This window comes from Magallana gigas, chromosome 10 (assembly GCF_963853765.1).
Source record: "Magallana gigas chromosome 10, xbMagGiga1.1, whole genome shotgun sequence".
NCBI classification, from domain to species: domain Eukaryota; kingdom Metazoa; phylum Mollusca; class Bivalvia; order Ostreida; family Ostreidae; genus Magallana; species Magallana gigas.
The window spans coordinates 3,006,869-3,024,902 of NC_088862.1; the positions used below are offsets into that span (position 1 = coordinate 3,006,869).

General features: G+C 34.2%; 1 protein-coding gene across 2 annotated transcripts; it reads right to left on the reverse strand.

Moving 5' to 3' along the window:
* Positions 1-2,813: 2,813 nt before the first annotated feature.
* LOC105346541 (calcitonin gene-related peptide type 1 receptor) lies at positions 2,814-17,653 on the reverse strand. 2 transcript variants are annotated; one of them, XM_066074064.1, is made up of 14 exons: positions 17,290-17,653; positions 15,404-15,522; positions 14,879-14,939; positions 10,746-11,190; positions 8,942-9,057; positions 8,442-8,533; positions 6,908-7,046; positions 6,444-6,594; positions 6,037-6,115; positions 5,530-5,611; positions 5,348-5,430; positions 4,581-4,716; positions 4,008-4,049; positions 2,814-3,461 (listed from the first exon to the last, which is right to left on the reverse strand). In XM_066074064.1, the coding sequence occupies exons 2-14, from the start codon at positions 15,418-15,420 to the stop codon at positions 3,180-3,182; spliced, it is 1,725 nt and encodes a 574-aa protein (XP_065930136.1). In that variant the 5' UTR covers positions 15,421-15,522; positions 17,290-17,653; the 3' UTR covers positions 2,814-3,179. The 2 variants fall into 2 exon arrangements, with proteins under 2 accessions (XP_065930136.1, XP_065930137.1); XM_066074065.1 differs by lacking the exon at positions 17,290-17,653 and having other exon boundaries at positions 14,879-14,964.
* Between the last annotated feature and the right edge of the window lie 381 nt (positions 17,654-18,034).

The following is an 18,034-nucleotide window of genomic DNA, read 5'->3' on the forward strand; positions in this document are numbered from 1 at the left end:
ACCAGTGTTCATGTATGGAGCGGGTGATGGGGGGTTCAGAGACAGGTAAAATAAAGAAATCTGCAGTAAATGGTTTGTGGATATTTTAGTATATATATTTACACCGAAAGTGATAGGGCAACAGAAGAGAAACGAATCGGACACTTGCCTAATGAAGACGCACATGTACAAACCTCCTTGCACTCTCCACTTCCGTCTCGTTCTTTCACACCATCGTTCAATACTTTTATTGACTGTCGATTGCCGATCGAAAGGTGTAGAAATCGAGGAATTCATACCTATCACTTTGACTGGCAAGTTAGTAGGTAATACATGTGCATTATACATTTACGGTATTTACATGAAATGAACGCTTAGCACATGCAACTTTTAAATATTATATTTTTTATAACGCCGTACTCTGGACCGTAGCTTGAGGCTATGGTTTAACGCCCGTTTACAGAGAGAGAGAGAGAGAGAGAGTTTAGCACAGAATTTAAACATACGGGATAGTCGATTTTGAATGAATAATATTGGGGGGAAATAAACTGTTCTGAGAAATCCTTCAGCTCTGGCATTGCATAAGCGTATACTGATAACTCGGCCTAAAAATAGGAGTTAACCAATCATATAGTTTTCACACCGGCGGCGTGTATAATTTATGCATGACGTAGCTGACAGAAATGATCGTGACGCTATAGGAAAAGTCAAACCAAATCGGTTTTGATAATAACTGAAAGTGGCATTGGATACCTCCATAAAATAAACAATAAAATCAAGCATCTTCCTCAACAAAAATTGTTACCAGCTTATCGCAATACTTTAGAGTGTTAACTGCTATTAGGCTGTAAGTCATGAGTTTGAATCACACTGGTGCTTATAAATTTTACCTTACCGAAAAAATATATTAAAACATATTTTTTGGTCAATTGTTGTAAAATTTGAAAATTCTAAAATGGTAAAAGTACAATGTATTTTGATTATAATGTACTTTTATCCATAATAATATCCACGGGTGTCCAGTACCACCTTAAACTTTATTTTGACAAATCATTATGTGTAGATCTCGAAGGGGATGGGCTCCCTTTGGAAAATTAAAATTTATTAAATTTGCTAAAAAGATGCATCCTCCACCCCTTTTTGCCTTACATCCCAGATTTTGACCAGTCTATAGGCCCTGGATTATATTGACATGTAAGTATTCTTCTCCCGTCTCTCTGTTTTGCTTCAACAGAACATCAATTCACAGGAAATGTTAATGACAATTGTCATACTGTTTGTTTGCTTAAAAGTAATTTGGTTGTTGATTGTGAGCATTTTGATTCAAACTTACAAGAAGAGTATAATTTTTCACACAGCTTTTTTAAAACTCTCTTTGAATCTGACTTTAAAGAATTCTCTCAGATTTGAAAATCACGCTAATAATGTAGCATAATTCCTGTTGTGCATTTGTAAAGAATTGAGAATCCCTGTACCTTTTTTTATTTGTGTTTTTCTGTATTTATTGTGTATATGGTATTAAAGGTTTGATGCTTAAAAGTTTTGCGTTGTGTTTATATATGAAAAAAAAAACTCCAAATTATTGTTGTTGTGCATTTCGAGTGTCTGATGCATATTGAAAACGTAACTTTTTATCCAGTGGATTAGTCTAATCAATGTAAAATACAAGCTGTTACAAGAGCTTGGACTTTAAATGGGATATTACTATCAAATACATGTCATGTATCTTCAAATATCAAAATATACTGTTGTTGAAGAATGTGATATATCATAATTTTATCAAATTTTATTTCGCGTACTCTTTTCCAATCCAGTAACATTATATAAATAGTGCCTGTTGAGGTGTCAATTTCAACTGTTACCCTCCCAAACAGGCACTATTTATTTTATTATACTGAATGTCTTTATTTTAGAGAAATGTTATTGCTCTTATATAGAAATGACGGCGAACAGTACGCGCATAATTTACGCGCTTGTAACAATTCATTGTGTTACCCGTTGCCAAGTGTGTTGCTAGCGCTGATGTAATAGAACGGAATATCAACTGCGTCTAAACCAATCAAATTTCAGTATTTAACATGAAAGTATAATAATTAATTTTGTCAGCTGCACTGAGTATAAACAATACCTACCTTTCTAACCACAAACTTTCTTATTGGTGGATTCAATTTTTCGGAGAATGTAAAAATCACCGGATTACTCATGATTGTCAGAAATGGTCTATTTTTATGCCAAAAAAATGTAAACGCAAAGTGAAGATATTTTGGGTTAGACTTTATACACGTAGCTACAGTGCATACGATATAAACGGAAAATTTGCAATTAATGACGCACAAAAAAAGATGTTTTCGGGTTGATGGGATTTGTGTTGTGTGTTTGGTTTTGTACACTGGCATAGACATTGATGAAAAATATTTTCTGAAAACAGTTAAAAGAATAAATGTCAATGTGTTAAAATGAATGTGAAATGTAAACATTAGCAACAGATAATTATCCGTTGACGTCACTATAAAGTGAACATGACGCAATACAAAACACAAAAAGTTCCAACTACTTAAAATAAAGGGAACATGTCATAATTATCTGTGTGAAACATTTACTGCCATCACACTTATATTGGAAAATAATTGGTTATATTAGTGACATTAAATGTAAAGGTTTAAACCAAATGATTTTACGATGTGTTTTGAGAACTTAAAAATAAATATGTCAGTATGGAACATTTAAACCTCCCGTGAGGCCCCTCGACCTAAAATAACGGGTTACCATAGAGACATACTAAAACATCACAGTAACTCTAATTGATGAATGATGGTATTTAAACAATCAACAATTTATTAATGAAATTAATATAATTCAGATGTAATAGTAGCCTTTTATTACAGCCAAGCAAGCAAAACAAACTTTCTGTCCTAGGCTGTAAGCGTATTTACAGCAAAAATATGCTCCGGGTTTTTTTTCTGAGCACAAACGAAACAACGTCAAATCTGACAGGGCAAACAAGAAGCCTGATGGTGCTTTGATTGTATTCCTTTGTATGGAAAGGATAATGGTGTAGATTTATTGTCTTGAAATTATTCATGACTTCTAACCATGTTGTGACCGACATTATTTTAAACTCCACAACACAACCAACTCTTCGGTCGGTTCTTGGAAAGACCTGTGGCAAAAAACGTCAAAGTTCTCCCAGCGTTGTTCGCTTATTGCACGTGACCGTTTTCTTTGGTTTCTATGGTTTCACATCCATGGTTGACCATTCCGTCCGCATGTATCTCTTCCATTGGAATGTTGTTTTTCTCAGCCAGTTTCAACGTATCGTTCAAGTCGTGAAAAGACGAGACGTAAGGGAGGCCATTTTGGTGGATGTTGACCGAGGACGCCGAGAACCGGCGGGTGTTTGTCTGTGACGTCAGACTTCTCCGTCTGTCTATGCTCTGCTGAAGTCGTACGTTGTTGTAAGAAGATTTTATATGAGAAATGACCTACAACAGATTGAATTAATGATTAATCAGCCTCACTATGTCAATTCACGATAGCTGCGATACTGTTCTTTTGCGGGGTGTATGTATTTCCATTGTACGTATTCCGTTATGCAGTTATATTGTTTTCCAAATAAAGAAAAAAGGAAAAGGAAAATTGGCATTGTAATCACGATCGAGGATGTCTGATATATCTCAGAAGAAATGAAAATGTTGAAGAATAGAAATACTAAAATTAATTTTCAACAATGTCCTCTAAACCGGATGTTGCCTAATCCGCCGGCCGAATTTCTCGGACCCAACCTCCGCCGGATTAGACAAGATTTACTGTATATTGATAATGTATTCATGCGAAGTTTTAGCTCGCGCACACAATGTAATAAAATGACGTTATGAAAAAGTTGCTGTTGCTGTTTCATGAAAATGTCACATTTCTGCATACTAAAGCAGCACCACCATGGTTATCATGAATAAAGTCATACAATTTAGATCTGTAAAAGGTTATATTCACATTTAAGAAAGGGTTTATATGTAATAAATAATTCTTACCTCGCCATTTAAAAAACAGAATATCAGTGCGACCATGATTCCCTGGAACATTAATAAAACAAAATATAGAGATCTAACTTAAAAGTATTCACTTTAATTTACACATGCAGTCATGTACGTATAAAAGAATCTAATTACATGTAACGACAAAACAAATGCAATAAATTGTTAATCATCAATGTGTCATATAAATTATAGATGTATAGAAGTTATCAAATTGTATATTATGCTTTAGGCATTTTCTAATTGTTAAATTACCCCGCCCACCATACAATATATACAGGTATATATATGTCACACCAATACTAGTGCATTGTTGATGACCCCGCCCACCATACAATATGTGCAGATGTATATTATATATGTCACACCTATACCTGAGCATTGTTGATGACCCCGCCCACCATACAATATATACAGGTGTATTTATGTCACACCTTTACCTGAGCATTGTTGATGACCCCGCCCACCATACAATACATAGGTGTATATATGTCACACCTTTACCTGAGCATTGTTGATGACCCCGCCCACCATACAATATATACAGGTGTATATATGTCACACCTATACCTGAGCATTGTTAATGACCCCGCCCACCATCTGGAAGAACTCGTAGCCGTCCTCGTCCGCTGTCGGCTGGTAAATCAGGAAAAACTGATGGAGCCCAAACAGAGGGATTAGGATAAAGGTGGCCTTCAGAGCCTTCCTAGATAAGACAGAATAAATACTGCCTTCAGAGCCTTTCTAAACAAATCACAATAAAACGTAAACGTGGCCTTTACAAGCAAGTCATGATAAACAAGGCCTTCAGTGCCCTCCCGAAAAAGTCATGATAAGCGTGGCCCTTCGGTGCCTTCCTAAACACAGTTTAAAGAGATTACAGTTTAGAGTTCATTACAGTGAAGTTGTGATGGATGTGATTACAATGTAGTTGCAATTAAAGAGCGAGTATTATAACAGAGTAGATAAGTTTACAATACAAATGTGATTACAGTACAATTGTAATTACTGTTTGCATGTGAATGCATTGTAAATGTAATTATTTTGTAAATGTGATTATAGTGTAAATGTGATTACAGTGTAAATGCGATTACAGTGTAAATCCGATTACAGAGTAAATGCTATTACTGTGTAGATGTGATTACAGTGTACATGCGATTACAGTGTAAATGCGACTACATTGTAGAGGTTATAACAGTGTAACTGTTATTAAGCACTATGGAAGTTATTACAGTGATGATGTGATACCAGTGTAAAAGTGTTATACATTAATGTTACTGAATTGCCATTACATTGTAGGGGTGATATCTTTGGATACACTGTAGATGATGTCTCACCTGAAGTTACTGGGTTCTGATGGTAATGTGCGTACCTGTCTGATCAAAATCCGCAGAATGTTGATGAAGAACACTAGATTTAGCTGAAAAAAATACCACCAGAAATCGTAAGTTCGAATCATTAACAATAAAGATTTGACATCAAGTTTTATTTAATAATGTAATGAAATGAGTGGGGTTACCACTAGACAGAGTATGGTGGGGGCGAATATAATCCAGTATAGACCGGTCTCTGCTGATGACGCCGTGTCCAGCCAGCAGTAACTACAAAACAAGCACCTGTTATTACATCCACATAACGGAAAATCATATATTTAAACTTAAGAATTATTCCTATGTAAAAGATATTGAGTTATATGTAAACGTGCTACAAAATATGTAAACATGCTTTACAAAACATGTTTACCTTCAGCTTAATAAAAGTAAATATCAATCTGAAATATGTTACACCATATTTGGAAATATTGTATCACAAACAGATAAATCTATATAGTTAGAATTGTAATAATTATTTTCAACATGTACGTACATTTTCACCTATTTACAAAATATGTTAACTTGCATGCATTAAATGTAATACTAGTATTCATCTGAACATAAATAAACATGTATTGTGCGCATATAAACATTGCTATTTATAAAGCAAAATATTTTTGAAGCATATGAAAGATTGTAAACTAGATACCTACTCCGTTGATGAGGACGGGGATGATTTTGAGGTCTCTATTTTGATGCCTAGGTATATAAGGATGAGGATCACCGGTGTTCCTTAAGATAAAAATAAATCATAATGAATTATTGTAAAAAGGAAATCATTCTTAAATCATTTTTTAAACCTTATTTATCACACAGAGGTTCAGAATATCTAACTGTTGGTAATACCATCATGAATACGTTTTTATGCTTTGGTATATAAACGAGTATATATATACAATAATGAAAATAACCGGTGTTCTTAGAAAATAAAAGATAATGGAATTCTAATACAGATTCTCACACCATGTATATTATCCAGAACTCCTGAATTTTGTTGTTGGAATAATAAATTTTCAGAATTTTTTTAGTTAAATCTAATGGACAAGATCATGGTATTTACCCCATCCAAAGATGTAGTAGTAAATCAAAGTTTTCTGTCGTTCGAATGTCTTGATTAATAGTCTATGTAGGAAAAACCCCTCACACAACATCCAGAAAAATGGCGCCGACCATCCAAAGCGATTCATGATGTACAGGAACTTACATCCGAGCTACAATAGGTGCAAATATTAATATAGTCAAAAAATTAGAGATCATTATAAATATATCTGACATTAAGATATGTAACTTCAATGAAGCTGCTACAGGGCAGGACAAAAAACCGCCATTTTTCAAACATCTTGAATAAAATTGGCAAAAAAATAGAGAGATATTTAATTTATAAATTCACAAAACCAAAGGAAGGTGTACATGATCTCTCACTCGCCCGAATGTACAAAAAATGGCTTTTTTTCGAGCGCCATTATGATAATCATGATTTTAAGAAGGTGTGGATTAAAACAAGAGAGTTAGTTCATTATTTACATCGTCCGTGCCCTGGGATCCCTGTTCGAGTCTCCTGTAGCGGATGGCTACATCCCAGCAGAGCTCCAGCACCCCCCTGACCAGCAGGGACAGGAACAGGTGCACGTGTAGCTTGATCCTCTGCTGTATCCTCAGCTGTCTGTAACAACAAGTATGGGTAGAAATAGTCCGACAACTGTTGTTGTGTACGATGACACGAGTTTCTCATAAAATAAACAATATACTGTAGATTTCGAATTAAGGAGGCTGAGTGGTCAAAAAATTAACCATCACATCTACCTTAAATTTTTAGAAATTATGTTTTAAACTATAAACTTTTATTTGGCAAAGAAAATTCCATATTCATTAGCTTTAAAATTTGATTATTTTCCTGTATCTTTATGCCCCTTAAATGCGAGGGGTTAATTTTTTTGCAAAATTGTGGGTTTTAAAAATTCTGACATTTGCAAATTAAAAGATATAAAATTTTTAAAAAAAAAATACAACATGATACAAACGGCAGATCAAATAGCAAAAATAAATAATCGTGTAAAAATGAGGAATATACATATATACATTATCTTAAATATCTTATATATTAGAATTTTAGGTAACCTATGGCTAAGTAATGAATTTAATTTCCTCAGTGGCGTAGCTTTCATTGAAGCACGGAAGCACGTGCTTCCACAGTTTTGTAAAAAAAAAAAAAAAATAAAGGCAATTAAAAAAATTACGTACTTAAAAGATTATAAATTGAACACAAATAAATTAATATAAATAAAATTGGTAAAAATTTTGAATAATTTCACAACGCATTTAAGTGTAATGAGACAAGTCAAAACTCATGTAAGGTCAACCATGCTTTCTACGAGACTTTCAAGTCTCTCGGTACTACATGCGTACAAACAGTGGTCTATAGACACAGACAAAGTCATTGACATATTTGCGTTAAAGAAAACACGAAGACTGGACGTCCTCTTTGATAAAGATAATTAAAGTTATACAATATATTTTGTCATGTAAAAATGTTTTTTATTTGTTTGTTTTGTGAAATGAAAAAAGAAAAAACATTTCTTGGCTTAAATCTAAAGAAATTAACTATACTAAATTACATAAATATGCAGCATAATTTTTAAAGAAAAATATCGCGCATGAAAAGCTTGAATTTTGCACAAAAAATATATATTTACAATTGAAGAAAAATGTATATTGGAGAAATTTAAAAAATCTATCGATATTAATTGTGAAAAATGCGTCAGCTTCTACCCTGGACCATTGGGGGCCTCAGGGCGGCCCCCAAACCCCCTGCCCTGCTGTGGTACAGTGCTTCCATATTCATCTACCCTAAGCTACGCCACTGTTCCTAATAGGTATGTTACTTGGAACAGTTTATGCTCTTTACTTAACTAATGTCTACGGCTTTTTAAAAAAAATCATATCTTAAATTTTCAAATATATCTGATGGTTAGTTTGTTGTCCATCCAGCCTCCATAATCGACAAAGTCCGTAAGCATTATCCGGTGAGGTGTGTTTGCGGCAAAAGAGCAATGTTCACCTGTAAAACAGAAGAATCCCAATGGAGGAACACAGGAGCACGAGTCCAACACTGTTTACAGAGATTCGAACCACTGTCACTTTCTTGAAAAACTGCAAATATATTAAGCATCGTTAGAGAGAGAGAGAGAGAGAGAGAGAGAGAGAGAGAGAGAGAGAGAGAGAGAGAGAGAGAGAGAGAGAGAGAGAGAGAGAGAGAGAGATTTTAAAATTCGTTAATTGCCAACTTTACTATAACAGAGGACTAAAATACTAAATCTTACAGAAACGTTTTTCAAAAAATCGTTAGTTTTTGGAGATATCCATCTTACTTCATGTAGGTAGTTTACTTTCAAAAGATCTTATCTTCCTTGTCTTTTAATTACATGTACGTAAAAAAAAAAATAATAATATAAATTTGCTTATTGATAACTAACGTTGATTTGGCTCTTTGAAGATGTCAGTTAAAAATGCCAAAAATAAACACACTTTATCATATAAAAGTAAAATCTCCGCACTCACGTCAATCTTGTCCTGTAGGCCCCGCCCACTCAGACACTGGCTGTAGTCCGTGTGTTCGCCCACTGTGACGTCGGACCACCACGTTCCTCCCTCCGTGCAGTTTTTTACAGCTCTGGCTACAACGAGGGGCAAAAAGTTAACAAAAAAATATGTTATAAATAAATTATGAAAATACACAAAAAATTGAAGAAAAACTTTAAGCGTTCTATATCTTGTTTGTCCGATTATTTTCGCGATGATCAAATTTTCGGGTTTTTTTTCGCTAATATGTAGAAATTTTCTATAGGGTATTGTATGCTGTCAGAAACACTGCAATTTCTCTTTCTTGTGAGTAACGGGTACTTTTTTTCAAAGTAACCTAAATCTTGTCTGTTCTAGTTCCAGGTTATACGTTAAATAGATATTGAGGTCTCAAAGCGATCAGAAACACGGTTGTTGAAATTGAATGTGCGGATAACGTTTATTATTAATGCTTCTTTTTAAAAAAAAATTCTAAAAAATTAAATCCCCTACCATTATATTACAAGCTTTTAAAATTTATGAGGATTACTTGTGAAAATCAAATCATGTTAACACGGAAACTGTTAATACTGATAAATCCGGGAGTTTGTCCGTGTAACATGGCGCTGCTCGCCGCCTCGGCGCTGAGCTCAGTGTATACATGTATATAACACTGTATATAAACAAGGGCTTGGTTAGACGGGGATCGTGTGAGACCACTCCAGATCAACAGCTTTGTCCGGACGAGCTACAAGTGTCTGATGACGACTGTTTCTTTATTGATAGCGATATATTAAAATTCCCAGGTGTTGACAGCGTTGCTTCATAAACCGTCTCCACGCGTAATGATTCAGGACTTTGCGCTATTTGGGCAATTATCGACACGTTTCATCCAAGAGCTCTTCAGAGCTGAAGTGGGTCTAATCTTGGCTTCTGTTCTTGTAAATTATAGCTAGTAAGGGACACTTTGATATATCAATATAAATAAAAATAGGCCTACGTCTTATTAAAAATATCACCGTTTTAGGGTGTAAAATATATGTTTGACAAAATAATGCTTTTTCAAAGTTATTTAAAAGATAAAATTTTTAAAACATTTGAGAATTTCAGACTCAAAGGTTTCAGATCAGTAGCTGATGTTGAATTAAACCTAGTGCGTAATACATCAACAGATTAAAAGACGCAATTACATAAAACTAAAACTGAATTATACTTAGTCTGTCGCAAAAAAGATAAGTCGCAATATGGAGGTGCCCCATATCTCCTTAGAGTTTAATTTAAAAATGATGGACAAAATGATGCAAGAATAGGCAAAAACATACATGTATATTGCTTGAAGGTATAGTGCAACGATCTCAGACATCAAAACTGTGAAACATAAAAAGTCAGTTGTATTATTTTTAAGAAAATGCGTCACAATCTGGAGGTGTCGCACACATCCTAAAAGTTAATTTTGAATGAAGCAAATAATTTAAGGGGAAAATCATGAAGTCGGAAGCCCTAAATTCGTTACGGTCCAAAAGTAGCGCCCCCCCCCCCCCCCTTTGTTTTTCTTGCGCTTCTCGGGAGATTTATTCCAAAATTTGCAATTTGCACAGATCAATGATTTACTTATTCAATGAAGAAAATAATGAATAAAATGTTAAGTCTTACAATGAAATATGTCCTATATATGTTTGGTATAATACAGTCATTTAGTGTCACAAGTTTAAACAAGCGATTAATATAGCACAATGTCATATTCTTAGGGTAACGACCAATGGACCGTGGACCTCTGATGATATACATGTATAGTAAGACTTACCATCCGCGGATGAGTATTTGAGGAAGCTTGGGCACGCCTGACTGACAACGGACCCCGCGGGGGACCTGTCCCAGCACAGCCAACCATCCCAGGTCCCCGGGCACTGACCCACTGCCGCGCGGCGACTCGTGTTCTCCTGTTTGTGGGAGAGACAACACTCCCACGCACTGACGCAGCAAGCAGTCCACTGAACGCACTTGCTTGTACTTAAGGTACTACACACGTAGTCCATGGTGGTTTGGTTGTCGTGTGTGGGACACACAATCTCGTTCCGTCGGGTGTGGTTCAGACAGATCCCCTCAGCGGCCGGGGAGGACCGGAACTGCGGCTTATCGTGGGATTTGACCAGGTAGTTGTAACACAGGGTACATGTGGTCTGTCGGTAGGCAACGTCAGACAGGTTGTTGTTGGATCGAACCCTGCAGTACTCTGATTTAACAACGACCTGAAACATAAAATTTCACTTATAAACGATACTTTAGTTAGCAATTATAGCTCTCATCTTTCGTTGGGGAATTCAAAGACAGAGAAATTTGAATATATGAACTAGTGAAATATATAATTTATAGTGAAATTTTAAAAAAGTTCATATATATATATATATATATATATATATATATATATATATATATATATATATATATATATATATATATGACAAAAATGATAAAAACCAAAAGCATGAAACAACAATGAATCAGGCGCCAGATGGCCGGGTTATCACAATGTTACAGTTTATATCTACATTATCCAGTGTCTTTGTCTGTGATAATACTGCGAATCGATTTTGTAATGTATAGTCAAATAAGTTCATCAATGACTATTTTAATATTAAAGGGACTTGGAAACGATTGGAGATCAAAAATTCTATTTTTATTTTTTATGTATAAAATGGTTAACTGGTGCATTTTAAATGATTGACCAAAATATTGAATGTTAAAGTCAAGTTACAAGCGAGATACAGAGGTAAGAATTGGTTGTTATGTAAACAAAGCTCGAGTCTTATAGTTGTTTACAAAAATGAAATGTAGAGAATTACCATTTCCTAGACATAATGACATGCAAAAAACAATTTAAACTAATTCAATATCTTCATAAATACTATTTTCAACAAAAGAAAGATACATTTGATTGAAACTTACACCAATACAACACATTTGTAAAAAAAGACATTTTTGAGCTTTGTTTACAAAACAAAGAATTATAATCTCTGTGTCTTGCTTATAACTTGATATTTGACTTTCAAATTTTGACATAGCATTGTAAACTTCTATATTTATCAGTATAAACATTGAAAATGGGAAAATAAAATTTGAAAATTTTAAGTCAAATCGTGTCCAAGTCCCTTTAAATCGTACAATTGCTGAAAATAATATAGGTATAAGTAATAAGGAATCATTCTTTGAATATTATGAGGTGATCAAATATATACTGTCGGGGGTGAACAAATCTATCATAAATTTACTTAAGCCTTTCGGGCTTTATTGGATTTGATCATCACCGACCATAGTTTTTACACCTCATAATATTCAAAGAATAATTCATTATTCCTTAAATAAACCTCTAATTAAAAGTTGGGTTTGTGAGGTGCTTTTATTATTGGATTAAGGTTCTCTTAGGGTTCACTTTTAGTAATTCATGCAATTAAAATTACTTAAAATTTTGTATAAACGATAAAAAATGTACACAGGCGTAGAAATGAAAAAAATATGTCTGAGTTGTCCAGATAAGATAAGATAAGATAAGATAATTTTATTTCCAAATTCTGGGCCCTTTTGGGCATACAAAGGTACATGTAAAAAAAAAAAACCAAAAAAACAAACAAACAAACAAAAAACAAAAAAACCAAAAAAAAACATGTTTTCATTGTTTTCAAAACTGTTCATACTATATTTATCGACCAATCTCGAAATACAATGTAGTCCACGACGAAGAGACATTAATATCAGAAAAACGAAAAAGAATGAAATTTACAATTTTTGTATTATTTTTATCATTCATTTTTTAATTTAAAAAAAAAATAGAATTGTAAACAGGAAATATTTTAACTAAAGTCTCATTGGCGAAGTTTTATATTTCCGGCTAGTGATTCGGTCTGTTGTTCATACGCGGGCAAATTGCAACTGATATTTTCATTATTCAAACTGGGTAGATCTGATTTTGTTCATATTTACATGTATACCATTAATCAACTGCAAATCTGATTTTTTTAATATTGCAAATATTCATCACGGCTGCCATTCTTTTCATTACGTCATCAAAGTTTAATCCATCGCCATTAACAATTAAGACAAAAAGATTTCTAGAAGCACCGGGACCCCACTCTATGACCACCTTATGACTGATGAACGAGTTGTCAGCATGTAAATGATTCCTGGTCGCTATATCTATGTCGTAATGTGCTAAACAAGGCTTAAACCAGCTCAGCAGACGACACCCGCCTCGTCCTCATGTCATGTAACCACACGTGCTCCATTAATAACCCCGTCAGTCTCTGTCAGTGAGCGCTAATGTTCAAAACAGCTTAAGATTCCGTGTATGGAGAATCTCGCTGTGTACACAATGTCCAAATGTTGGTTTAATAGTTCGTTTGTCTCTTTCCGCTGATATTAACGTAATTCCAAATAGATATCACGATATATATACCTGCTTACCTCGGCGAATCTTACGAAATGCGTGATCTTATATTGGCATTTTGGAGTTACTGTATAGAGAACGATCAAAGGGAAAATTGAGTATATTAATTGTTATAAAAAGTTACACTGTATCAATTGTTCAAAATTTTTCAAAATTGAATTTTTAAATTGTTCCTTAGTCGAACCACGGTGTGATTTTAAGATCACAGAATTTACAGAATGCTTATTTACATACTTAATCCAGAAGTTTATATATTTTGTAACAAATGAGAAATAGTAGCAATTAAAGACTCCTAGAAATGTTGTGTTGCATACGAAATTCTGCGCATTGGCCTTCTCATGTTGTATAAGGCCGATTATACCTGGGGTTCCTCTTGTACTTTTTAACTAACAAGCTAAGTTCGCATGCCCTCTCCCTAAGACCCAAAAGACTTTAATATCTGCACCAGGCAATCTTTACAGTTAATCTTTAGAAAATCCAACTATTTTGCTAAAAATCAATTTAAAAGATCTCTTTATTGACTTTCCGCCCCAAAACCTGACCCCTCTTGCTAGTTTGGAATAAAGTCCCCTCTAGATTTCATTATACGTACATCCCTTGCTTTCTTGATCGAGCCGGTATGGTTTAGGATCTTTACAAATTTTGATGCAGATCGTCCATTGTTGAGATAAATTCCTAGTGTGGTCCAAACAGTGTTAACACGTTGTTAGAATTAACCCAAACAAGATCATTATACCCAATCAGTCAGCCCTTCTGTTACAGCACATGTAGGGATGGTATTTGTGAAAATATTTTTTTTTTCATGAATAACATTTTATTGTTGGAGCACAGGCACCTGACGTTATATATTTTCCTCATGATGAAAAAAAAATTCCCCAACCTAATTCTAATGTATTACTCTATTAGGTAGGGGGTATATTTTTTTGGTATAAAAAACATATAACGTTAGGTGCCTGTGTGTTGGGGATATACAAATCACAAGTAATTATATTTTGAGAATGTAAAACCATGTATACTAAGATAGATATCATATCACTTGATAATATAACTACATGTATCGTAAATCCAGAAATCGGGGAAAAAAACCGGCAAAATTAATGACCACTATATAATATTCTCCTTTTGTAAAATTCAGAAGCATGAGACAGATTATAACAGTTAAAAAAAAATTTCAATTCGATTGTTGAACAGTTGTTAGCATATTAACATTAATACAATGTTTTAAGCCTAGTTAGAATCTTTAACCAAATACATACAATTACCTAAACATATGACAAGCAGATATATATCGCACATGGATATAAGAGGGAAGGAAAAAGGGGGAAAACATGGATCTTTTCTAACTTTTCTGTAATGTTCGTTGGTAAAATTTGTTTATTCTTCAAGCATCATGTGAAGTACCAAAGGCTTTCGACCATTTAACAATTATATATAATTCTTTGGATTCTTGGTAAATAGAATCTCACTACTCTGATATTTATATGTATGATACTTACCAGACACAGACACAGTATAGTAATGAGTGCATGATAGAGCCGCTCCATTGGTAGGTTTTCTCTATGATGAACAGAAACGGGTCAAACTACAAAAGACGACAAAATCTTACTTAAACATGTAATGCAATGATTTTTAATATCTCTGTCTGTTTCTCTCTCTCTCTCTCTCCAGAAATATGTCAGACTTCATAAACTACATGTACAAAGGCCAACAAATCTTAACTTAAGAACAGGCGATGAATGCATTTTTGGGAGGTAGTTTCTACCCTCATATTACTCTCTCCCACTCCATCTCAATCTCTCACTTTTCTCTCTATTCCTATTTTCTTCCTTTTTTGCGATCACAAAAACTTAAGTGTTTTTTTTTTATAAATCTTTTAAAAAACCCTATCAATGAACTAATTTATCAAACCATCAATAATGACTATTGAAATAAGTTATATCGAATATTTACAAGATGTCATGGTGCAAATTTCTTTTGACTAAAACAATACAAGCTATTTTTCGTTAGTTTGAAAATCTTACCTTCTCACTCCAAGCATCCGCGGGACCAACTGAATAAAGCAGACATTCTAGAGGCGCTAATATGGGTGTTCCTGGGTATGTTCTCTGGGATTATGATCCCAAAATACCTTCCAGTAATCCTAAAAACAATACGGGAATTATCGAGTACAAAGGTAGCGTTTCGGGGTCCTCCTATTTTCCTCAGAAAGTCCTACAACCGCTGACAGATCTATACGTGGATAGCGAGGAATGCACCAAATCACCAGATTCCTTATTCTTTAATTTTGGGAAAATGTACTTTAAATCTTGTTTAAATTTGGAAACATTTTGATACAACTGGCTTAACTCTGAATATATTTTTAACTTTAATATCTAAATTAAGTTTAGGAGTCTATATGTGTTATAGGGTTATCAATCCTGTTGAATTGTATTATATACCTTCTCTTAAAACGACTAGAGCTTAATCCTACATGTATCTTATTTTCCTGTCTACGACCGCGCACCCCCGCCCCCCTCTATCCATCCCACCCATCCGGCAACCTTAGGTATATACGTTACTTTGGATTTACGTGTAATTGATCTTCTTATAAAATTATTAAGGATGCCCCTAATTACTTGCTTAAAATTCAATTAAAACATATTTGCAAACAAAATCCGTGGTGTAATCATTGGGTTTTTTCCCTAATTTTACCTCAACTAATTGTTCAGTAATATGTTTGATATTTACGAAAGTACAGTGACCGAATTACGTGACCATGTAAAACTCGGGTCTTAAGATCTGGAATTGTTTGCTCTTTATGTCGAGTAGATTACTGTTTTAAATTATCAGTATTTTAAACTAACATTGTATAGGTTTTTGTAGGAAAATAAACACTCGCCTGATAAATTTTATACAAAAAACAAGATTTATTGTTTTCGTAACATAAAACCGCGATAGAATCTGGTTTACTTATTACGTATGTAGATCATTTTCATTTCGCGCGATATTACATGCGCGGATCCATTTTTTTTCCGGCCGGAGAGGGGGGGGGGGGGGGGGGGGTTCGGGGGATAATCGTGTTTGCCCGGGGGGGGGGGGGGGGGGTGATACATTTTCGGTAAATTTACTATGTGAATGTAATAAATTTGACTTCTCCGGAGGGGGGGGGGGGGACCATCACCCCCCGACCCCCTGTAGATCAGCGCATGTATCATTTTCGTCCATGAATGAACTATTATTTGTTTCCGATACATAAATATATATATTGACCATTATATATTATATTTCTTCTACATGAAATAAAGGGTTTTGCTTTTTTCCGCAATGCTTCCGTCATATAATTGTTTTAAATATCATATCAATTGAATACCATTAATGAGTGCAGCATTTAATTTATAAAGATAATACAAGAATCTTAATTTTGATAGTAACGGGTTTATGAGACTTGCATAAAGTGTCACAATTACAAAGACGAGTAATGGATTTGGAAGTTGGAATTTTACATGGATTTATACAAGAATTTATTACAATGATAGGATAATCTACCGATATTTTTTCAATTTTGTTTTTGCGATTTGAAATTCATTCTTCATTATTTTATCATTAAAACTCACTTTTTTATATTAAAAACTACTAAGATTTTATTAATTCAAAATTAAGATTTAGAATAATTGATAATAAGCAATTTTTTCGTATATAATTCACCAGTAGTAAAATAATTTAAAAACAAATTATTCAAAAACCAACGTAAAAATAGAAAGGGGTGCCTTTTAACTCTACCTACGTGAAAAAAGAGAAAACCACCAAAAAAATAACCTCCTTAATCTTTATACAAAAAAAGAAAACGCAAATGGTCTACGCTTCATAATTACGCAACACAAGACAGGGGATATTTAATTTGATAATGATGAGGGAGGGGTGGATTTACCTGATGTCTGCCTGATGACGCTCTATCGCCCTGGGGTGGTCATCTACTAAGCTCTCTCCAAGTGACCCGAGTACTAGGATTATTTTTCGGGAGATCCCTCAATTTGTCCAATCCAAACCAATAAGTTGGTTATGCAGTCAATAAATAGTGATCCCTGGCAGTCATCTGGCAGAATGCTCTATACCTCATTATGCACCGAGCCGTTTGTTAAGTAAACTTTATAAATTCACTACCGGTAATTTGGTCTCAAAACACAAGTGAAGGGATATCTGTGTATCCACGGTCCCGATCTAGATAACGACATCTGAATGCTGGCACGGCGTATTAATCAAATGTCCAGGTATATTTTAAGACTCGGCTATCCAGTTTTAAGAGTATAGCTACGTACCTTGTTGATGTTTCGCGAGTATTTTTGGAAGTGTTTCTGTTTGATCGGTGATAAGAGAGAGAGAGGTCTGACCGCATGTAGTCTAGTCTAAGGACATGTTGGGATATGGAGAAAATGCTTCCCAAAAAACATGCAGAACTGACCTTTGATATGACTGTATATTAATGTCGCCAAATGTTTCTGGAGAACTCTTGACTGAGGAAGTGGTTAAACAGAGCGAAAATAAAACCAGCGCAAATATAGCATTTTATACAGTACATTATATTATACATGTACACAACAGTTAAATAGTAATATTTATAGTAAAGCAAAAATGTCTTTATAGAAAAGAATAGAATATAATTTAATTTTTTCCCA

Bases quoted from the DNA above. Each gene is read 5' to 3' on its own strand.
- LOC105346541 (XM_066074064.1), bottom strand. The intron at 5,612-6,036 runs GTAGGTATCTAG...CTTGTTTTGTAG, and splicing joins TCCCCGTCCTCATCAACGGA to TTACTGCTGGCTGGACACGG. The intron at 4,050-4,580 runs GTATAGGTGTGA...TTAATGTTCCAG, and splicing joins GGGTCATTAACAATGCTCAG to GGAATCATGGTCGCACTGAT.